The 23,701-nt window shown below is 36.4% G+C and overlaps 2 protein-coding genes and 2 pseudogenes across 3 annotated transcripts; 1 reads left to right on the top strand and 3 right to left on the bottom strand.

Annotated features, from left to right (window-relative positions):
* Positions 1 to 994: 994 nt before the first annotated feature.
* On the bottom strand, positions 995 to 2,588 carry LOC121268161 (annotated as a pseudogene).
* Positions 2,589 to 2,694: 106 nt separating this feature from the next.
* LOC121267299 lies at positions 2,695 to 11,192 on the bottom strand (annotated as a pseudogene).
* Positions 11,193 to 14,776: 3,584 nt separating this feature from the next.
* LOC121267298 (protein DOG1-like 4) lies at positions 14,777 to 15,103 on the top strand. Its single transcript, XM_041171144.1, has one exon. It carries the CDS (start codon positions 14,777 to 14,779, stop codon positions 15,101 to 15,103), a length of 327 nt encoding a protein of 108 aa, XP_041027078.1.
* Positions 15,104 to 16,164: 1,061 nt separating this feature from the next.
* On the bottom strand, positions 16,165 to 22,232 carry LOC121268046 (acyl-coenzyme A oxidase 4, peroxisomal). 2 transcript variants are annotated; one of them, XM_041172156.1, is made up of 14 exons: positions 22,134 to 22,217; positions 21,821 to 21,938; positions 21,574 to 21,678; positions 20,346 to 20,452; positions 20,040 to 20,117; positions 19,821 to 19,944; positions 19,614 to 19,687; positions 19,444 to 19,503; positions 19,181 to 19,290; positions 18,166 to 18,325; positions 17,076 to 17,152; positions 16,816 to 16,987; positions 16,647 to 16,739; positions 16,165 to 16,480 (listed from the first exon to the last, which is right to left on the bottom strand). In XM_041172156.1, exons 4-14 carry the CDS (start codon positions 20,394 to 20,396, stop codon positions 16,349 to 16,351), a joined length of 1,131 nt encoding a protein of 376 aa, XP_041028090.1. In that variant the 5' UTR covers positions 20,397 to 20,452; positions 21,574 to 21,678; positions 21,821 to 21,938; positions 22,134 to 22,217; the 3' UTR covers positions 16,165 to 16,348. The 2 variants fall into 2 exon arrangements, with proteins under 2 accessions (XP_041028090.1, XP_041028089.1); XM_041172155.1 differs by lacking the exon at positions 21,821 to 21,938 and having other exon boundaries at positions 22,134 to 22,232.
* Between the last annotated feature and the right edge of the window lie 1,469 nt (positions 22,233 to 23,701).

Below are 23,701 nucleotides of genomic sequence, written 5' to 3'. Positions count from 1 at the left end.
CCATAATATGATCTTAGAAGATGAACGAAATTCATATATTCAAGTAGAAGACTTTGTTTATGAATAAAACGATGAAATATCCCCAGATCCAGTGTCTCATGAGCATACGATCAATTTATCAACTTCATTCAACGTCATTATCACATTCGAGATCGATGACTTCATTTTCAACTCCAATCGAATATGATCGAACATTTGGGGCAAGTACCTCCAGTTTGGGATCATGGAGCTCAATCAAACTCGATTAAAAAGTTTGTAAAATTCTAAATTTTGGTAATTACCTCTTATTTTTATAATCAAGTCCAATTGTTTTGATGTGTTTATAATTTAACAATAAAATAGATTATTCACTTACAAGGAAATGTAACCATGACACCTTATCTAGCAACTGCAAGAAATGTAAACAATGGCTTTCTATTAATTGCAAGAAACACTCAAGTCAGCAACATGGTATAGTCATATAAACACAGTATGAGTAACTATATCTCATACAATATCAAACAGAGACATGTTATGCCATATAAACACAGAAGCTATAGTCATATAAACATTTACAGTAAGACCTTGTGGAATGATTTCTACAATAAAAAAGATTAGTATGAGTGATATTTAGAAAGTTGGTTGACTTCCTACTTTGTTCTACATGGTAACCCACAAATTGCATTATTATGTAATATAGCTTTCATATGTAATAGAACTTTGGTTATAAAAATAAAATTTAGTGATTGACTAAAAAAATATCAAAGTAGCTACGCTCGAAGGGGGTTGGGGTTTTTTAACTGTGATGCCATGAAATGTTCAAAAGATCCAAACTTGAAGAGGACCCTTTGACGAGCTGAGCAATCGAAGATGTTTGTTTGGGGCTTCACGAAATGATTTTCCATATTCTCCTTATCCTTCTTTGCAAGTCCCAAATTAGTAACAATTTGGCCCATGTGAATCCCAATTGACATTATTTTTATCCCCATTCTCACTCTATTAAGCCTCCTCCTTAAGAAGGTAGGCAAAACCATCAAATGACAGTCATGAATCCAAACGTAATCCTCTGGGTTTAGAACCTCGATAACCCTTGAAAGAAAATATTATTTGCCGCCACATATGCCTGCCATAGAGATTGATCAAACCGCCCACCATGATTTGCTGAGAAAGGAAGCATGTAATGAAGAGCAGACACAAATACTATTTACAAAACCTAAGATACAACCTCGACAAAATATCAGGAGGTAAAAAGACAAGGACACACTTGAACCTATCCAACAAAAGCTACAAGACATCATCTTGATCTATGGAATCCATATCCACCATCCTGTGGAAAATACTCAGTGTCTACCTAGGACAATTGTTCTATACATGTGCACACAAACTAACAGCAAAACAAACCACAACATAGCCAACTAGAAAACCACAACGAAACAAATCCTCCTTAGTCTAGCCTGACTAAGCATAGCGAGCTAACAACGAAGTCCAGCAACAAATCACACACTCTTATCTAGCGTTTCATCAAACACCTTTGGAAGATTTTGATTTTGCCCCCAATCTCTTCACAATTACTAAATTACTTGAGGCAGTGGCATTAGGTCCTGAAACAACAGATCCACCAATATTGCTTTTATATTTTTTAAGTGCATAATAGCTTTTGACCCATTTACATTTCGTTGAATTAAATAATGCAAGCCTTTTCAAAGTCTTGTAGTCTTTAGACTTTGCCCTATAGAAGGATATGTCAAAGACCCCTTACACAAGAAGTTGTTGACAAGTAATAAAGTTCTCATTGAATTGTGAGCTATCATACATGCTTTTGAGGCTCTCCAGAACTGTAACAGTATCAACTAGAGATAGGTATTTCAACAAATGTTGTTACTCTTCATTTGGCAAGTTTTTCATAAACTCCTCATAGTTTAAAACATCATTCAAATCTATACAACTTAGTGGAGAGTTATGAATTGTTAAGATTTGTAGGTTTTCATTCTAAAACTTGTCCCTTTTAAGTTGCTATAGTTGCATCCCTTGCCCTAAATGGTTCTGCATTCTTTCAAATCCAGAACTTGGAAAATCAACCTTGCCATCATTGTGTAATGGAGGGACAACAGAATATGAATAAGCCTCATTAGACAAAAATTGTTTGTTATCAACCAAAATCGAGCTAGCTTTAGACTCCTCTTCTAAGCTATTGAGCTTGGATGCCTAATGAGACCACTTCCATGTCCTATCTCAACAGAAACCATTGGTGATCTTCAGAAGATCCAAAGAAATATGAAGACCATTGTTCATGTAAAATAGCATCTAGACTTTTTGTAAGCTTCTCAACTGGAGATCACTTTAGATGACTCACAGAAGTCCTCTTCCTTGAAGGCATTGTTCTATCCCACACAATTGATTGAGTTGGACCCCTAAAATCCTCTTCCTCTTCACTACCATCCTCTTCAGCTGAAAAAATAGCATAATAGGTAACATCACCGAGATCACACCTAAATCCTCTCTCAAACATTTAATCAAACAACTTCCCTGCTCTAACCAAATCCCTACACTTGGGTCTGGTTTGGATAGAGAGATGCTTTCATCTTATCTCAATATCCAAACACTACAAACACAAACATTTTTTAATTTCAAATCTTCAACTTTTTTTTAATCTAATCATTGTCTAATTATTACAACTTTCCCAAACTTTCAAATAAAATACAAAAAATAATTCAACTTTTTCAAGTCCCAAAATAAAAATAACATTAAAAAATTTGTATTCTAACAATATTTGAACTTTATAATATTTTTATTCAGTTTTTTTTCTCTCCTTTCCCAAAATCCATAAAACATTTGAACTTAAACCATTTCTAACTCATGTCATCTCAACTCAAATATCTCACTATTATTCACAAATTATCTCAATTCAGCTCATCTTAATTCATTATCCAAACCAGACCTAAACTTTTTATCAAGAAGAACCACTTCCCTCTTTAAATCATATTCCATAACAAAGACATATGCCCTAGAAAATGCATTTTGGAACTCAGAGTCATCAAGTTTTGTTAATGCATACTTTATGTTTTCATAGTTTGTGTACTCCACAACCCCTGTTGTACCACCATTCTCAAGGAAGGCTTGGGAGAAATAAGCATCCCTAGCTTATCGCATGTGATCCTTAAGGTCTTACCATGAAGCAGGAAGGGACAATCCAGTGACAAGCACACGAAATTCAAAGTGCCCAGATACTCCACCACGTCCACTCCGGCCACTATTAGGACTACTATAACAATCTCTTGATGATGAATGCCCACAGCTACCATGTGCAAGTTCCACCTATAGCCGTTTCCCATCAAAATCATAGCCATCACAACCAAGAATGGCATCTTGAGCATCTTCAAACTCAACAAATGCATAACCTAGGGGTCTCAGCAGTACCTTCATATCGATGTGGGCTATCTATTTTCCCTTGTCGGGGTCAGAGACTTGGAAGCAAGACCACGACCTTTGACAAGAAGCTGAAACAAGTCAGGTCTGAGGAAAAAAGAAGAGTATGAGAAGCTATTGGATCTAGGGTGATCGGAAGACAAAGAACATGTAGTGACGATGGAAGAGATAATTCTCTTAGCTCTCTCACATGATGTTCTCAACCTCCTGTGAGTAGGGCTGTAAATGAACCAATTTGTTCAATAGCTCGCTCGATACTCGCCTAGTTAAACTTGAATCAAACTTAAACTCGTGAATAAAAAGGCTCGCTATGAAAACAGTTACCCGCTCGATTAGTAAATGATACATATCCAACTAAACTCAACTCTACTCAACTAAGACCCGTTAAGGCCCGCTTGGTTATGCCTGAGTTGAGTCATTAGCTCACCTCTATTAAATCTCATTTATATATTGATAAATATATACATACACCTATGTAAATATACATATATATTAGCTAATATATATATTGATAACATATATGTATTAGTTAATAATATAAGCCTAACACTTTTATAATTAAATATATGATATGTAACCTAATTACTTATGCCTATATATTGAATATGTTTAATAGCTATATTTTATAATTTGTACAATAGTTAGTTGATAAGATTTAATAATTTTATATACTACTATGTGAAAACTATATATGAAATAGATATCTGCGACCACATTATGTGTATGTATTAATAATTTATATAGGCATATAATATATTGTTATCATGGATAAATATCAACTAGTTACATATTAATTATTTTATAAATTTTTAAAATCTTATAATTCAATAGAGGTTCTACTTGTTAGTTAGAGAAATTCAATATTAGATTTTTTATTTACCTAATTTATTAATTATTAAATCTTATTAAATAAATAAATAAACAACTCGAGCTGAGCTTGAGGCTCGGCTCGATTCGAGCTCGTTTTTTGGTCGAGCTTGAGCTTGAACTCGAGTTGGAAGTTTAGCTTACTGAGCAGAGTTTGAACAAAAATTAAATAAAAATCTCAAGCTCAGACTCGAGCTCAAGTTTGAGTTTTTTGAGTTGAGGTGAGCTCGGCAAGCCAAAGATTGGCTTGGTTCGATTACAACCCTACCTATGAGCTCTTTTGTTGCCACTAATGCATTTTTTCTTCCTCTTAAACTCCTGAATGAAATGAGTATCATCAGTTGTGTGTATCACTTCAAATGTCCCGCAACCTCGATAGCGCCGAAATGCAAGCAGAATGTCTAGTCCATTCATCCGATTTGCACCAAAAGCAATTGTGCTCTAAGTAGGTGTGAGTGAGAGTTTGTGGGTATGTCTAGAACTACCAAAATATATGAACTCGGGGCAGGATATCTGATTGAAAGGCGCAAAAAATCATCTTTTGGACGAAACAGTTATTGTCGGAAGGCTCCTCTAAGTCCAAAAGCCACTCAACAGTGAAAGAAGGCCACTCGAGGGCATCGGTATTCCAGGGAGGATGCCATACGAGGCATGCTAGGCTCATAGTTGGAGACTATGGAGTGCTAGGCTCACGAGAGTGGTATCTATAGAGGTTAATGGATTCGTATCTGGGGAGTTGAGGTTGCTCTCGTTTATGGAGTTGTTTGAAAGTGAAATAGGTCTCTGATTTTGGGGATTTCTCGAAGGTGGTAGCTGGTTCTTGGGATCTATAGGTGTAGAAGTTGATGGATTTGAGCCTTTTGTAACACAGATGGAGATCTAGCAAGTCGTGGGCGTTGTGGGTGTTTTCAGGTCACTATTGCTGCTTCTGCTTGTTTGTGCTTTTGATTGCCTAAACTCGAAGTAATGGACAAGAAATTCACCACTGCTCGTTTTCCATCTTCTGCTTCTTGCATCGCACCAACTTGGTGCTCCATATAGGTTAAATCTTCCTTGAATTTGTTCCTAAAACCTTTTAATTTCTGCTAGATTACCTTGTTATTTTGCTATGTTTGTTCTATTAGCTCCCTGATTTTGTTGAGTGATACAATAATTTCTTCCAAGAATTATGATAGCACAGAGACCGGTATCTCTCTAATACAAATTTGTAACACACCCCAGGTGTTTGAAAAAAAAAACACATATAGACCTGCTCACTTCGAGGGGAGCACCTCCTAAAGAAAGTGAGAGAGAAGATGAAAAAAACAAAAATAAACTTTTAATTCAGATTTTGCATGCCATTACAAGAGTCTCATTCCCCTACTTATATTGACCAGACTATTAACTAACTAGTGGGACAAAGGCAAACACAGCTAAAACAAAATAAAAATAACATAAGCAAAACAAGCCTAACAAAGCAAGAAATGGGTCATGGCCTAACTCCACTAACCCATTCAGTAAACACTCAAAACCACGAGCTAAGTCCAACAACTACCCAAGCCCACTATGGCTTTCGCCCTTACTATCACTGTGAACAGAAGTGTGACACTTCCACAATATCGTACATGCACCCATGAAACCCAACTCCATCTCCTATTTCCATGGCTCTCATCCATTCTTTGCCCTCGACATCAGCAACACAATTACTAGCATTCTGCCTCTCCCCCACACCACATTATCTTCCTTCTCCAAAGACAAGCCTCCCAAACCCATATTCATCAAATTTAACAAATCCCTAAATATGTGATCATCTCTAAATAGCTAAAGACTTGAAAAATAAAGAGATTGAAACATGTAAGCTTGAAGCAGACCCATAGATTACTTGGAATTGGAGGAGTGAAGAAAAAATCTCAAAATGTTTACTTGAGCCACGAGTTTCCAAGAATGCTTGAACCGGAGAGAGGAGAGTTTAAAGCACAAGAACAACCTTGATTGGTGATGGAGTCGACGAGCAACAGTGAACTTGGAGGAAAATGGTGCCACACACACTTTTTCAGAGCCAAACACAAAGGCAAAGCACACGAATTGGAGAGAGGGGTTGAAATGAAAATAGGGTAACTTTCGGTAATGGTGAAAAAGCAACTCAAAAGGAGAGAAACTAATTTAAAATATTTTAGAGTTATGAACAGTATACTCTACATCTAGTGAGATTATTGTAGCAAAGTGTTAAATAAATATGAAATACATTAATTCATTGGAGGGGAACTTTGATAAAATTTCTTTATATTTTAAGGAAATTGTATTTTATAAAATCCATTGTAAATGCTAGCCATGGGCATTTATTTGGTTTTACACATGATCAGGCTATTAAGAAGATAGTTAACTAGTTTTCAGAGATGAAATTCATTTTATTCATAAAATTAATCTTCCAAACTCATGTATAGTTTCTTTTACTGCAATGTTCATGCCTAGGTCTACATTGTTTGTATATATGAAGATGATCTTGAAAGTTAAATATTTTGTACTAGACTAATGAAAACATAAATTATAACGGCACAAGAATAGGATGTTAGTTTGATATTCTTTAGTACACTAACTCTTATGATTGGACCACATTTTTGTAGATGTTAATAGACAAAAAAAATTATTAGATGATTTTATTTCTAAATAACTCATATTATATGGTGTTATTCCTAAAAAAAGGCACATGAACCTAATCTTATGCGTGTCATAGTACAAGGGAATGACCAAATTTATCTAAAATTCTTCAAAAGAAATCTAAAGGGTAAAAATATAATTTTATTTAGGAGACAATAAAATTTAAATAAGGCAAAATAGACAATTAAAAAAAAAGGAAAAATAGAGGCACTAATCATCTAAATAAAAACATTGGTAATTTTGCCGGCGAAACAAAAAATATTTTAGAACCTCATGGACAAAAAGGCAACACATAAAACACAAAGCTCAAGCATAAAAATGTAATTTCCCTTTGCTCATCAAACACAAATCTCAAGGACAATAATGTAACTTATCCATCAAACAAAATTTACTATTCAAAATTTACTATTCATACAATTATGGCGGCTTTTAGAGCATTGGATTGGCTTAATCAAAACCATCTTCAAAACTTGATGAAAATTACATATTTTTTATAAATCTAAAACCTCCATATCCATAACTCCATATTGGATTAGTTATTGGATTCATCAAAATAATAATATAATATAATTTTTTTAGTAATAATATTTTTCATTTTTTTTTCATTTTTTACAATTACACTAACCATATATACATTAATAATTTAATTTTATATTTAAATTATTATTTTTCAACTAATTATTTCCTCAACCTAATTACCCACATCATACTTCTGTGGCTTCATCATCTATTACTTGTTTACTATAATTATTGTTTGCCAAATTTAATGACTCATTACATTACTATATGCCAAGTATTTGTTTACCTGTATTGGTACCTGCACGCGAAAAAATAAAAAGACGGTTGTGGGATTAAACCAGAAATAGAAAACACATTTGGTTGGTGAAGAATAGCACTTCAAATATAAAGAAAAAAAGTGTTTTACTGTAGCTCAAAGTTTCTAATTTATCTTTTGATTAATCCAATGCAGCTGTGTTTAAAAGAAATAAGCTATATTTTATATTTGGATAGATTTTTTTACGAAGTCAATGTCAATACTCTTATAATAGAAGAAAAATATATGTTCGTATATACGTCATTCTATTCTAAAATAGGAAAGCTCCGATGTGAATTACCCATGGGCCATGACCTAAATAACGCAGGTACTGTGATTGTCGAAAGTATGTCTTGAAGTGTAAAAATTCTGACATTTGTGAGAATATTTATCAAATTTTTTTGTATGTCTTTTTAGTTTCGTAAAACTGATGGCTAGAATGAAAAGTTGCGAAACTAAAAAATAAAGATCCAGGTTTAAAGGTCTTCATGGACTTTTGTATATTTTTTTAATAAAACTTTAGCCAATTCATTATATATATATATATAAAAGAAAATCTTTTACCTTAAAAATACTATTGAAGTATTAAAAAAAATTAAAATTCTGAAAAGTTAAAAGTTGTCACGAAGAGCTGCACGCACCGATAGTCCCTTCACAAGCCGACGGGACACTCTTGAGAAGCTGCCAAGAGAGAGCGTTAAACTCTATTTGCTATCCCGAAACCACGCTCCTCGGTTTCTGAAAGGATCCTCTTGTTCGTGGCATTTATTATCCTTGCAAATTACAAATCTATGTCTGTTACCGACACCAATCTCTGCAAAAATAGAAATCAAACACCATTCTTGCATCCGAAGTATCTTTCACAAATCAAATACTTCCCCATGAAGAAAGAATTACAGATGAAAAAAAGTTCAATCCATTACTTAAGATCACATTCTCATGATCCCGGCCATCTCCCTATATAAATTGATCTTTTACGGAGTGTCTTGTCCTAACTTTTTCATACGACCACCTAACTCACAACCCAACTCTTTTCAGCTCTCTGCCATCTAGCTCAACCACTACTATGCAAAGTGGGTCAGGGACAGGAACAGCCTCATTTGAGGCCTTTCTGGAAGGCTGGCTTGTCTACCAACAAGACTACCTCAATGAGCTCCTCTCGGCTCGGCAACATTGCCACGAAATCAGAGACTAAGACCTCAAAGATTTGATTAGCCGCATCCTCGCACACTACCAAGAATATTACGAAGAAAAATCGATGGTTGCTCAGAAGGACGTCTTCCTCGTGTTCTCTCCCACGTGGTTCATTGTAACACCCTTGTATTTGTAACCCTTTCTTGTATTCTAAAACTATAAATCAGTGTGATACACGAAAAAGAGAAGTTGGCAGATGACTAAAATTAGAATGATAGCTCACTTCGAGGGTGAGGTCCTCCAAGAGAAAAGAGAAAGAAAGGAAACAGACAAATTCATTCAAGTTTTGCATAAAAAAGAAAAATGCATACATCGTCCTACTTATGGGACTGACCACTCTACACGTCAAGTTATATTCCTTTTCTAAACACTCACTACACGACACAACAAAGCAAACAGAATATTGAATTAAAGGAAATGGAAATACAGACTTAACTGGATTGGAATGGGTTGACTAGCCCATTGGACCGACTAAGAAGTAAAATAAGATAAAGTAACTAAGAAAAGAGACATTGGGCCTCACGACCTATACTGCTCAGCTTGACCCATGGTAGGCCCACACCCTTTAATCCACCTTCAGCTTTCTCAAATGACCTCGCATGACATCAGCCCTAACTCCCCCAAATCATTATCTTCATCTCTGCAATTCGTCTCTTCCTCTCTGCACTTCGGTGTAAGACAAAGCTCCCTTTTTCAAATCACCTTGCCCACAAGGTAAGGATAAGATCCTTTCAACTATTCATAGGATTCCCAGGTTGCATCGTCTTCACCCTACCCTTGCCACTGCACCAGGTGCTCGGTGATGGGTAAATTGTGCCGTGACTTGCGAAAACATTTGCTGATGATTTTCTCCGGTTCGGGCTTCAGTACTCCTACTACATTTGTGGGTGGCAACTTTGTAAGAGGTATATTTCTCTAACCTAATTTCTTCTTGAGTTGCAATATGTGAAAAATTGGGTGAATGGTTGCTATTTGTGGAAGTTTAAGCTTATAGGCCACTAAACCGACCCTTTGTATGACCTGGTATGGCCCACAAAACCTTCAAATGTTTTTGATTGGCCACTGATAACTGTCAGTAGGGTTGTAGACAGAGATAAACCCATTCCCCTTCCTCAAAGCTCTAGTCTTTTCTTTTAAGGTCTGCATATTTTTTTTCATGCGATCTTGAGCTTTCTTGAGGTTATGCTTGAGGATTTCCAGCATATCCTCCCTAGATTTTAGGGTTTCTTCCACTGCATCAAGTCTAGTTGTTCCTGGCGTGTAACTGAGTAACCTGGGAGGGAGATAACCGTCTAGAGCCTAGGAGGGTGTAGTCCTTGTGGATGAGTGTTGAGTGGTATTGTACCACCATTCAACCAATGGAATCCATGTGGACCAATCTTTGGATTTGTCACTCGAGAAGCACCTTAAGTAATTCTCAACACATTTGTTCATTGCCTCACTCTGCCCATCTGATTGGGGTGATAAGCAATGCTGAAAGCAAGTTGCACCCCTTGAATCTTAAATAGTTCCCTCCAAAACTACCCAGTGAAGGTACTGTCCCGATCTGAAACAATGGAATTAGGCATTTCATGCAACTTGAGAATGTGTTTAATAAATAACTGAGCACAGTCTTTGCAGAAAAAGGATGGGTCAATGGTGTAAAATGCCCATATTTAGTTAATCTGTCCACAACAACCCAAATGCAACTAAATCCATGGGATGAGGGCAACCTTTCAATAAAGTCCATGGAAATTTGTGTCCATGGCTGGAAAGGAATGGGAAGTAGTTGTAACAAGCCATTAGGCTTAGATTGGTCTGCTTTAACCTTTTGACAAGTGTCACAGTCTCTAATAAACCTTTTTTCATCTACCTTCATCCCTGTCCATCGAAAATCCCTTCTCAATCTATGAAGGGTTTTATCATAACCTGAATGACCCCCAATTGGGCTATCATGTAATAACTGTAATAATTTATTCTTCAACTCCCCAATAGCAACTATGACCCTCTGCTTATAGAGCAAAACTCCATCCCTCATGGTATAGGCAGCAGGCAAATTTCCCTGCTAGAATTTATTTAATAAATCTTGCATATTTGGGTCTTGATTATATGCATTTTTTATGTCTTCCCACCACTCAAAAGTAGGTAAAGAAATAACTGTTAGAGCTGCCCCATCATCAAATTCCTCCATCTCAACCCTTCTAGACAAGGCATCCGCCACCTTGTTGTCTTGTCCCTTCTTGTACTCCACAACCAGATCATAGCCTAGCAACTTGGTGATCCATTTATGCTGCATTGGAGTCTCAATCTTCTGCTCCAACAGATGCTTCAAACTTTGATGATCTGTTCTCACTAAATGGGGTGACCTAATAGTAAGGCCTCCATTTTTGAACTGCCATCACTAAGGCATAGAGCTCCTTTTCATATATGGACATAGATAAAATCCTTCCTTTTAGAGACTGACTATAAAAGGCTATAGGCCTCTTTCTTTGCATAAGGATAGCCCCTATAGCAATTCCTGATGCATCACACTCCACCACAAATGGTAGTGTAAAATTTGACACGGCTAAAACGAGGGTTGAGTCACTGCCCCTTTCAACTCCTCAAAGGCCTTCCTAGCTTCCTCAGTCCAAACAAACTGATTTTTCTTAAGTAACTGGGTTAAAGGAGTTGCAATACTTCCGTACCCTTTAATGAATCTTCTATAATACCCAGTTAATCCCAAAAAACCCCTAAATGACTTAAGGGTAGTGGGAAAGGCCAACTCTTCATTTCTGCCAGTTTTTCTGGATCAATCCTTACACTCACAACAGAAATCAAATTGTCCAAATATAACACTTCCTCAGTAGCAAATCTACATTTAGAAAGCTTAGCCTGCAAACAATGTTTTCTCAAAAGCTCCAAAGTCACTCTTAAGTCCTGCACATTCCAAGGTCTTGGTATAGACCAAAATATCATCAAAAAACACTAGAATAAACTTTCTCAGGTATGATCTGAATATATCATTCATTAGACTTTGGAAGGTCAAGAGGGCATTAGTTAACCCAAAAGGCATTATCAAAAACCATAATGCCCTTCATGGGTCTGAAAGGCAGTTTTGTGAATATCATCTAGTTTGACTCTTATTTGGTTATACCCCGACCTAAGATCCAGCTTAGAAAACATCTAGACCCACTGAGTTCATCCAATAACTCCTCCACCACGGGAATGTGGTATTTATCTTTCACCATTACCTTGTTCAAAGCCCTATAGTTCACACACATTCTCCCTAACCCATCGATTTTTCCTACAAGTAAAACAGGGGATGAATAAGGGCTATGACTTGGTTTTATCACTCCAGAGGTTAGTAGTTCCCTCACAATTTTTTCAATTTCATCTTTTTGAAAATAAGAGGTATGGTCTTACTGAGATTGGGTTGGTGTTTGGGATTAGGGTGATAGAATGGTCATGACTTCTTTGTGGAGGTAAACCTTTTGGATCTCCAAACACATCAGCATAGTGTCCCAACAATTTCTGCACAAGTGGGGGTATCTCACTTGCTGATTTTTCACTTGACACTTCTACTAACTGTAGTAGTAGTCCTCTTTTTTCCAGCTTGTGATTCATGTTCAAATTTCCCTCCTCAATTTGGTTGGAAGCCCACAAACCTTGTAATGCTACTGCTCTCTCCCCTTGCTGGAATTTCATGGATAAATCTTTGAAATTCCATAGAATAGGTCCCAACTCCCACAACTATTGAACCCTAACACCATATCACAACCTGCTAACACTAAGACAAAGGCATCAATAAGGAAAACAATGCCTTGTAACTTCACTCTCAGGTTAAAACACCCCCCTTCACTACTAACTTGTTCTCCATTCGCCACTTTAACCCTCACCTTCTCAGGTAGATTGATAGGAGTATTCCCTTTTTTAATAACTTAGGGGTCCACAAAGTTGTGGGTGCTCCCCCGAGTCAATTAAAACTACCATCTCCTGATTTCCTATCTTCCCTCTAATTCTCATAGTTTTTGAGCTTATGGACCCAATGATTACATGTAATGAAATTTCAGGTTGGTTAGGATTATCAACAAAATCCAAAACCTCTTCATCCCCAACTCTATCTTCTTTTCTTCCACGGCAACATCTTCCTCCTCCACCTCCTCTGTAAAAAATAATTTGGGTCGTTGGCATTTGTGGCTCGGATTCCACTTGGAATCACAATAATAGCACAAACCCTTATCCCTCCTTTCTTTCATTTGGTGAGGTTTAATTTTTTGAACTGGGACAATGGCTTTTTGGCTAGAGTTGTTACTGTTTGGGTTGGGCTTGGGTTATAGTTGTGTTTTTGGATGGATAGGTGGCTATTTGGGCTAATGTTGGGGTTGTGTTTAAGAATGCCTAACTCATGGTAACCCCCACCCCGAAACTGTTTTTTGTACACAGACACACTCTCCTCTTATATTTTTTGCAAGATTATAAGCCGTTAACAAGTCTCTAAGATTAAACATATGCACGTGTAGTCTAATCTCATCTTTTAAATTGCTGAGAAAATAGCTTAACTTATACCCTTCCAACAAACCCCTCAATCTATTAGATAACCCTTCAAACCTGGCTTTATACTCTTCCACAAATCCTATTTGTTTAAGTCTTGTCAAGGCTTCCAGGGGATCATCATAAGATGATGGCCCGAATCTGGTCAACAATGCCTTAGTGAAATCTTCCCACTCCCTTATTTCCCCTAACTCCTCTAGATCTTGAAACCAAACTAAAGCTTGATCATCCATGTGAAAGAATGCCAGCCTTAATTTATGTTGAGGTAGAGTATTGTAATAAGTAAAGTAATGGTTTACTTTGTATAACCAACCACTTGGACCCTCACCATGAAAAAATGCAAAGTCAATCTGTACCTATCTAGCATGATTATCCCTATTTTAATCCACTTGCTCCTCTCTAAACTCCTGGTTGTTCAAAGATTCTCCTCTTCCACAGTTGTTGTTTTTCTTTTGCAGCTCTACTGTCAAAGCTGTCAATTGCTGCACCACCGAATCTGATTTCTTCTTGAGGACTAGCATTTCGGTCTTTAATGTCTTCATTTGTGAATCAGTGGATTTCTTCAAAGCTGTGAGGCCATCCTAGAGTTGATTCAGCTGTGTTCCTTTAGCCATGCTTGGACACTTGGGATCCAATCTCTAATATCAAGAATGTAACACGCTTGTATTTGTAACCCTTTCTTGTATTCTAAAATTGTAAATCAATGTGATACACGAAAAAGAGAAGTTGAGATGACTGAAATTAGAATGATAGCTCACTTCAAGAGTAAGGTCCTCCAGGAGAAAAGAGAAAGAAAGGAAATAGAAAAATCCATTCCAGTTTTGCATAAAAAAGGAAAATGCCTACATCATCCTACTTATGGGACTGACCACTCTGCACATCAACTAACAGAATTATATTCCCTTTCTAGACACTCACTACATGACACAACAAAACAAACAGAATACTGAATTAAAAGAAATGGAAATACAGACTTGATTGGACTGGAATGGGCTGACTGGCCCATTGGACTAACTAAAAAATAAAATAAGATAAAGTAACTAAAAAAAGAGACATTGAGCCTCACGGCCTATACTGCTTAGCTTGACCCATGATAGGCTCGCACCATTTAATCCACCTTCAGCTTTCCCAAACAACCTCGCACAACAACAAGCTTAACTCCCCCAAATCATTCTCTTCATCTCTACACTTCATCTCTTCCTCTCTGCACTTCAGTGTATGACATTCACCTCCTTCAAGCATACCTTCCTCTAGATCGCCGATTTCAAACCTGGTCTGGTATTCTGCCTCGTCAGCAACTCGGTCGACGACTTGTCCAAGGACTAGCACCAAAGAATGAATAAGTTGATGGAGGAGACGAAGGTGGAGGAAAAGGAACTCAACCATGAGCTGGCAAAGATTCAGGAGAGCATGGCGGCACCATCGTTGCTGGAGATTCTGAGGCGTGGGGAGCTGTCAATGGACGGAGAAATAAGGGAGGAGGACATTGTGTTCATGGCGTGGAGGTCGGCATTGGAGTCGGTGGTGGCCAATGTTGATGCGCTGAGAATGAACACGACACTAAAAGTGGTGGAGATACTCAATCCAGCTCAAAGCGTCAGGTTCTTGGCCGCAGTTTCTCAGCTTCAGGTCCAGATTAGGAGTTGGGGCTTGCAGAGAGAAGCTGAAGCGTGAGAATCAGGTGGTAATGAATAGTGATAGCTTTGTTTGGTGAGAATTAATCTGACCTCAGTCTCTCATAGTTTCTCTCGTAAGTAGATGCTCGGGTAGGGGGCAGATTTTTTTCTTTTCTTTTTTTCTTTTGAATATTAGGGGCAGAATTAATTTGTCTGCCAATTGTGTTCGACGAGAAGAAGCTTAGGTCGTAGGAGCATCAATTAATGTACTTGGGGTTTACGGTATCTGTACGTGTTTGTTATCCATGCAGCAATTAATTTATGAGTGATTTTGTGTCATTAAAGTTATCCAGCTCATAGCAGTAATCATCAGCTATCAAATATGTGATCTAAAATGACATTTTTGAGTGTCATTTAAGTGTTTTTTTTCCCTTTTCTATTTTTTGGAAGAGTACGAACAAATGATATATTCATCCTATTAGAATGTGCAAGTCATTAAAAATGAGTGATTTTGTAAGATATATAGGATGAGTAGTACTTCATCCACAATCTAGAAGTATATAATAATTTCTATTTTTATTTTATTTGTCTTGATTATTAAAAAAATATTACTGCCAAAAAAAAAAAAGAATAGAAAAGAAAGAAAGCACATATATCATGAATTCTGTATCCAAAAAAAATACTTTAACCACAAATAAATTATACAAAAGTAAATTTTCAAACTAACGCGACTTAACGCAATACGTTAGATTGTAAAATTTTTTATTATAAAATAGATTTAACCTATCAATATTAATTAATTTTGTGAGATATCTTTGTATAAATTATAAAACTTCAAGAAAAAAAACACCAAAGAAGTAGCACCTTTGGAAAAGCACGTGATAAAGATAGCAGCATGGAAGAGTCCAAAGAAGTGGTGCTATTTCGGGAACAAAACGACTTTAGAGAGGGGACCATTACCTGAAGGATAATTAGATAACTTTAGATGGGCAAATTTCACTCCATTCTGGGAACCCACGTAGCTGGCCGTACGTATCGTTGCGACTGCTATAGCAACTTCGGACGTCTACTGTTAGAACTACAGGTCAGTAGAGTGTAAGGGGCAAAAAAAAAAAAGCCTGAAAGAAAATTCCGGCATTTTATTTCATTCCATCTTCATATATATATTATACATCATTTGTGTAAGTTATTCAATTTTGGAAGGGGCCTGTTTCTTATTGACTACAGTCTCTTAATCAGCCAGGCTAACACCATATAAAAGGAACACAAGTCTCCAAACAACAGGGCGAGAAGGAAACACATTTCACAGACGGCTTCGTTTGCTCGATGCAGCTGGCTTAAAGCTGGCAATACCAGTGATTTCCCTACCTGTGATCAAGCTGTTGATGTCATAGGTGCCTTCATATGTGTATATTGGTTCCAGATCGCAGAATGCCTGCAATGATGCCGCCAAGAAAAAATAAATAATAGATCAATAATATCTAGACATAAATAATAGATCAATTTTCACATTCTAATTTTGCAGACCTAGTCCAGACTCCAAATCCAATCCTTCATACATGTTGCTTTAAATTTTTCAATCAAGAGAAAAGCATGAATACCTTTGCAACTAAAAAATCAGCCAAAATGCCGTTGCCACCGAGTAACTCCCGTCCAATAGCAGCAGTTTCTCTGGCCTTCAGTGTGATCCATGACTGAAGAATTGTAGAAATTGTCAGCGACACATACTTAAAAAATATGCATCACAAGTTTAAAGATTTCTAATCGTACCTTCCCCAAGCTAGCTTGACCTGGAGTCATTTTCCCACTTTCATACAACTTGCAGAGGCGCCAACCAATAAGAATCATGGCTTGAATATTACCCAACATATGAACGAGTTTCTGTTGGTTGATTTGGAAAGCTGCAAGGGGTGCTCCAAACTGTTTCCTCTCCTTCAGATACCTTAAGATGGGTTGGAATTTAGAGTAGGCGATACCAAAAGCTTAAAATAAAATATCACAGTGAAGAAGAGCAGCATTTAGTCTCATACCTGTGACACATATCATAGATGCCCATTGATATGCCAATAGGTTGCCATGCAACCATAACACGTGAAACAGCGAGAATCTGTTTCGAGTCGGAAATTTCAGATAAGCAACATGAAAATCAAAGAATATACATGAATTTCTAGAAATCCAGGAACTACTCTGACAGAGAGATTGGAAACCAGCAATGCACATACTCCAGACTCATGCAGAAAAGCACTGCAGATACTTGTGAACAGAAAGTTCATAGACGCAATGAACAATTTTGGATTCCCATAGATTGCTGGAAGTGTGTGCAGTTGCGTGCATGTATGATTGAGTGAACCAATACTGATAGATTTGGTAGAAGTCATGCCAAACATTCAAGATCGAGGAATTAAGCTTTTCGTACTTCAATGAGGGCAGAACACCACCCAAGAGAGGCATGTTCCACACAATGGTGAGTTTTTTCTTTATAGGTAAGAATAAGATTTTATTGAATCAATAAATAGGCATAACTGTAGTACATAGAAAGTATACGAGAGAAAACACCTAGAAGAATGTAGGTGCTTGAGGAAGAAACAAGAAACTCATGGAAGCTAGCACCATTGAAACACAATGGTGATCATTTTTGGCAAGCATTACATATCAACGCAAAATGACTGTTTCAAATCTTTGTTATTGTGAAAACAGTTTGTTTGGTTCAAATGTAGAGCAATCGATTCAAAGTGAATACCTTATTACACCTTGTACCTTTCAGAACAACAAAAAGTGTTACAGAGAGAGAGAGAGAGAGAGAGAGAGAGAGAGGCATAGTCCTGGTCACCAAAAGTTACAATTACAAAGTCTGCAAATAAGGTACTTACAGTAAGCTTTGTGGTGTAATCCAACTGGTCCACAATGAGTCTATTTGAAGTTCGGTTACACCATTATAGTTATGTGTTTCCACCCATGTCATAAAACTTTATATGATGAAAATTGATGTATTGTCGCAACCAAATACTCCATTCTGCATGCTTATGTATGATAATTTACAGAAAATCCCAAACAAAGCAGAAAGCACACAAATAATGGTAAGGGACTGGATCATCATCACCCAACTCCTCACAACCGTACCTTGTTTGTATCCTGAAAGGAATCAACGCCAGGTAACCTGTCCTTGTCAGCAATAAAAACGTTCTTCAAGAGAATATCTCCATTTTGAACAATCCTCAGGCCAATTTTATTTTCTATTTTTGTAGCTGTTAATCCAGGAGTATCCTTCTTTACTATAAATCTGAAAGAGAAAGCGGCAATATAACACATGCATGAGAGGATGCTGATGTGGAAAACCAACAATTAGGCATTTCCAAACAAAAGTGAGTACAAAAATCACCTCATTTATCAAATGGTGGGCAACTGATGACCCTAAATTTGCAACCCTTGCAGGTGTCAAGGATTGCATCCAATGAATAAAACTTTTTTCAGTACTTTGAAAGTCTTGCATATGGAAAAACCTGAGGATCTATACATGCGAAGAGTCTTGCATATGTTGGAAAACACAATTTCTTTACTTTCATGTAGGGTCTCAATGTCTCATTTTTAGGTGATTGGTCTCAATTTTTCACGACTGAAAACAATTGATCTGCTTGGTCCATATGACCCTAAAAAGAATTTCCCCATCCCAAAATTGATGAGACTCTTTTTTTTTGGGCTGTACTGAAATATAAGAAAGATTGTTATGGTTATCATGTTTCACTAAAATCTATTTGCAACCTCTAATGTTTTTGGAATGGAATATTTGGGTATCACTTGGTGCAAAATATGTCGCATCAAAATACTTTCTGAATGTTAATTAGTAGTGTATCTAGTAGTCAAGGGAAAAAACTCGAGAGAATGGATAATGTACTGCATTATTAATAATACAAACAAGTGTAGCTTTTAACATGGATATAAATGCCCAACATGACAATCATAATGTCACTACCAGGTTAGAGTAGATGTGCATATTTTCCAACATACTATAGGTGACATTGCATGAAGTAGTATCTGAATGTCTTTGTGGATGAAAAAGAATCAAAGAGTGCAAACAGATGTCCAGCATGCAAATATAGGGTGAAGCATCCTGCATATCATACAGCATATCACATACCCATTTATCTGATTTGTTGCGGTATTCCTGGCGAAAATAACCAACAAATCTGCAAAGGTACTGTTTCCAATCCAGCGCTTTTGGCCCTTAAGTATCCAACCTCCTTCCACCTGATCTTTCAAATGCAAAAGCAAAAACAATTATATATTGTATGTGATTTTAGAATATCAAGCTCAAGTACATATGTAATCATGTATTTTATAAATGTAAATTGGTATTATGTGCTATAGAAAGAGAGACAGAAAGAAGTTGAGAGCAAGAACCTTTGTTGCTGTTGTTTTCAAAGCACTTGCATCACTTCCAATGTCAGGCTCAGTCAAAGCCTTAAGATGTGGAAACAGCATATTTAAGTAACTCAGCATTGACAGAGGCACATATCAAACATCTTTTTTAAACCCTGTACTATAACACGATGCCAAAATAGGCTACTTACCCAACAACCTACTGTCTTTAGCTGTGCCAAAGATGGTAGATACTTTTGCTTCTGTTCCTCTGATCCACAAAATGCTATACTTGGTGGTCCAGACAAGCAAAATACGATATTATGATTTATTAAAAGCATCTTGTATTTATTTATTTAAAAAACAAACAGCTGCAATTGTCAGCTAAATACAAAACAAAGGTACCATGAAGATCTCACCAATAGTGAGCATTGCCAGAGATGAATGCACCAATATGAAAGTAGAACAGCTTGCATCAACTCTCGCAACTTCAGCTGTAGCAAGAGCACTTCCCGTAATGGAGAGACCAGGACAACCATAACCCTGAGAATCAGAACTAGCTAAGAATCCCATCCACCACAATTTACACCTCAAGCAAGAGAGGTAGAGGGGTGGGTAGAAAAAGATGCACAAATTACCTTGATTGTGCCACCAGCAATACGCAGGGCACCAAGTTTTGGAATAACATGAAACGGAAATTTGGCCTTCTCCCAATACTGAGAAAAAAGGGAAAAAAATGTAGAACTATTACTTTGTATTACAATCTCTATCGCATTGAATGATAAAGGCATCGATGTCTCAATGCCAAATAACATTACACAATTTCATGTTGTAATCACAAAGACAGCTATAATTATTAGTAGAACCAAGATACTATTAATTTAGCATTGAAATAATAGCAAAAATAATAAAAATAAATAATACAAGCAACACGAGAAAGATACCTCTGTCATTATTGGAGCTATTTCTTGTTCCATGCACGCCCTTACTTTCATTCTGACAGCCTGCTCCTCAGGAGTCAGTAGATCATCAAGTTGATAATAGTCTGAAGCTGTAATTGTTAAAGATCAAGACAAAAAGTGCAAAACATATGTTACCAGGTGGGGTAAAAAAGTATACTGTGCCCTCAAACTAATAATGGGAAAATGATAACCAGAATAATTTGAGAGAAGGAACAAACAAGAGACTGATGGTGAACCATGTGGCATGTGCAGCATGATTCATTACCAAAAGAACCTAGTTCAAAGCACCTCATGCGACTATTCATATGATTACAAAATGAGCTGCTAATAAATATAGATCTAAGCTTCCCCAAATTTTGATGCCAAGAACTGATGGTAAGGAGAAAAAATACATATAACTTATCCTCTCCCAGGTAGAGATAAAAGTAGTCTCTTGTGTCTAGCCCAACGAGTTCTAAATGCATGGATTGTTAGCAGTGATAATGTGTTGGGTATTTTTAATTTTTTGGAAGAAATATTAGTGAAATAGTTTCCATTAATTAAAAATGTCACATTTGACCATTTGGATTTACTCAATTAACAGAATTTATTTGAAATATACAGCTATATCAAAACTTCAACTTTTTGCTCTATTGATATTTGTTGGGAAGTATTTAATCTCTGCACAAGGTACTAATCCACAGTACGAATAGACAGGCTCTTCTAATCCACCTAATTGATACACACGAGCCCAATGTCAGGTAGGCAGAGAGGTTTATTCTTCTTTGTGCTCCTCCTCTTCGCTCTATACAAAGATGGCATTGTTTAAAACCTCGTCTTGCAGACTAGTAAGGGTAAGTAGATAGCAATGGTGGCCTGGCTGTTTTATTTTGAGCACGACATGCCAAACAGTCTGCTACAATCAATTGATAAGATCTCCCATGGGGTGTATCATCTCAATAGAGGGACCAGATTCGTACCCTCAATCTACTGAAATTAACGGTACATAAAAAGTAAAGTTTCATGTTATACTGGAAGCACAATGAGGTAATATCTACCAAATTTCTCTCCATTTGAAATAAAATAGATTTTTGTACAATATTAATTTTTCACATATGTTTTTACTTGCGAAAATCATTTTACTAATTAATTCATGTGATAGGAAAAAAAAATGAAATCACAAGCCAATATAAGCATGTAGCACAACCGGGGAAAAAGTTATCATCCATACCACAAGGAGGAAAAATGGACGCTGGAGTTGCTTGTGGAAACGCAATGGAAATACCCAATGGCGGCAAATTAAAATAAGAAGTGTTTGCATTTTGTTCAAGATCATCTGCAAGATATCGAAGTTGAATCTTCATTAGAATACACAACGAAATAACCATCAGCATTAACTGCTCCTAAGAAACAACCGTAAGATAGCTAATAATGATTAAGAGAATAGCAGCAGCAGGGTGAAGAACAATTCGAAGTACCATTAAGGAAACGATCAAATAGCAAAGGCCAAAGAAGAGGCACTTGGAAGTCCGTCTAAGAACGAATTCCAAGATTCAATTAAAGTTTATACGATCAATGGTGAGGCAATTACAGGTCCTGAACACAATCGATGACCTCAATGAAAAAATAAAATAAACTCTCTCCAAACCAAACGAATCTCCAATATTAAAATACAGATATCCAACGGAAGTATTGTACAAAATCAGAGAGCTCTGACGAAAGAGCGAAGCAATATAAATAGAATTTACAGAGCAGAAGAATCAAATTGCGATGACTAAAGAGAGAACGGACCTTGCTTTGTCATGGCGACGGAGTAGAAGAGAAAAAATGGAAAACAGAGCTGCGATGGGGGTTAGGGAGTTCTGAAACAAACAAAACCAGAGGCGAGATTGGTTCGGGCTTATTCAACAGAGGTGAGATTATTACGTGGAATCGTTTTGAATGGCGGACAAGTACACATAGAGAGTATGACAGTGGGGACAGTTGGCACGCAACTTTAGGTTTCAGAAAATAGAAAAAAAATTGCTCTTTTGATCGTCTGACCGAATTTTGAATATCTTTTACGGTGTGTTCTTCTCAGGGGCTGGGCCTCAGTCCCCAGGGTCGGAAGTTCCATCTTCCCAGAATAGCAGAGGTCTAACGGACCAGCAATTGGGCTTGAATTAACAATATTTAACGATACAGAGATCTGTATCCAGATGAGAAGAAACAGTACTCGTTTTTGCAGTGTATCTGAATTTCCATGGCCTTTCGCGCAAGTTGTATAGCTATGGCACAAATATTCTTTAGACACTGTCAAATGAAACTGATTTTCATAAGTTTGTTCATGGTACAGCACCCAAAAAATTACTTTAATTGATAATTGAATATCATGAGTTTATGTTGCAGAATTCGCAGCCAACTTGGGGTTATAGATTTGGTAGTGTTAACTTCTTGCTTTTGTTTTTGCAGTTGTAATAAAAGTTAAAAGTTGAATAAAATATTGTTAGAATATATTTTATTAATATTATTTTTATTTTAAAATTTGAAAAAATTAAATTGTTTATTTTACTTTATATAAAAATTTGATAAAATTATAATGATTAGATAAAATGAGACGAGAATAATTATAAAAACAAACCAAACATTTTTTTATTGGGAGAAGCACCCGATATAAAGAAAGGGCCTCAGGCTGTCTTATTGCTCCATTGCTATTGGAAAATGCTAGTAGGACTCCAAATATGTCCACTTTTATATATATATATATATATATAAATAGTTAAAAAAGTGATTATTTGTAAATATATTTTTTTTTTCTTAATGGTTAAGAATATTTAAAAAATACTTAAAAGAAAAATAAAAAAATTTATTTACACTGGTATACATATTTGGGTGCACATTTGGTGTGCAACTAGCATGGTGTCCTTTTCTATTATATGAAATGTTTGCTTAGAAAAATATATAGTTTCTTACGTTTTCCTGGCTCTTCTCGACAGCCAAACAAGAGGTCCAGAACTATCAGGTAAAGTCCTTGTAAATGCGGATATTAAAGTGAACGTCAATCTTTAGCTTTTCTTTTTTTAAAATAAAAAAATAAAAAAAAAAGGTTATGAGCTGCTGAATAGTGATTTGTGTTTGATGGGGCAAATTGCTTTTTTATCCTTTTGGACTTTACTTATCTCAGGTAAATGTCTTTCACAAGATGCCTTCTGATGAATTTTTTCTGAGAAACCACAACACTTTTAGAGTGGTGAATATGTTTCATTTATATAATTTACAAATTGTATAGATTGAATACATATCAATGGTAATTACAATAAAAATGGAAAGAATATGCAATATTCAAATGAGAACAATCTCCTATAATTACGGCTCAACTA

The sequence above is a fragment of the Juglans microcarpa x Juglans regia genome, chromosome 5S, assembly GCF_004785595.1.
Source record: "Juglans microcarpa x Juglans regia isolate MS1-56 chromosome 5S, Jm3101_v1.0, whole genome shotgun sequence".
Classification (NCBI taxonomy): Eukaryota; Viridiplantae; Streptophyta; class Magnoliopsida; order Fagales; family Juglandaceae; genus Juglans; species Juglans microcarpa x Juglans regia.
The sequence above is the reverse complement of the archived record's forward strand: the minus strand, read 5'-3'. Positions and strand labels throughout refer to the sequence as shown.

Bases quoted from the DNA above. Each gene is read 5' to 3' on its own strand.
- LOC121267298 (XM_041171144.1), top strand. From the start codon at position 14,777: ATGGAGGAGACGAAGGTGGAGGAAAAGGAACTCAACCATGAGCTGGCA.
- LOC121268046 (XM_041172155.1), bottom strand. The intron at 19,945-20,039 runs GTAATTTGTGCA...TCTGATTCTCAG, and splicing joins TTGCTGGTGGCACAATCAAG to GGTTATGGTTGTCCTGGTCT. The intron at 18,326-19,180 runs GTATGTGATATG...TTTCTCTTTCAG, and splicing joins GCAACAAATCAGATAAATGG to ATTTATAGTAAAGAAGGATA.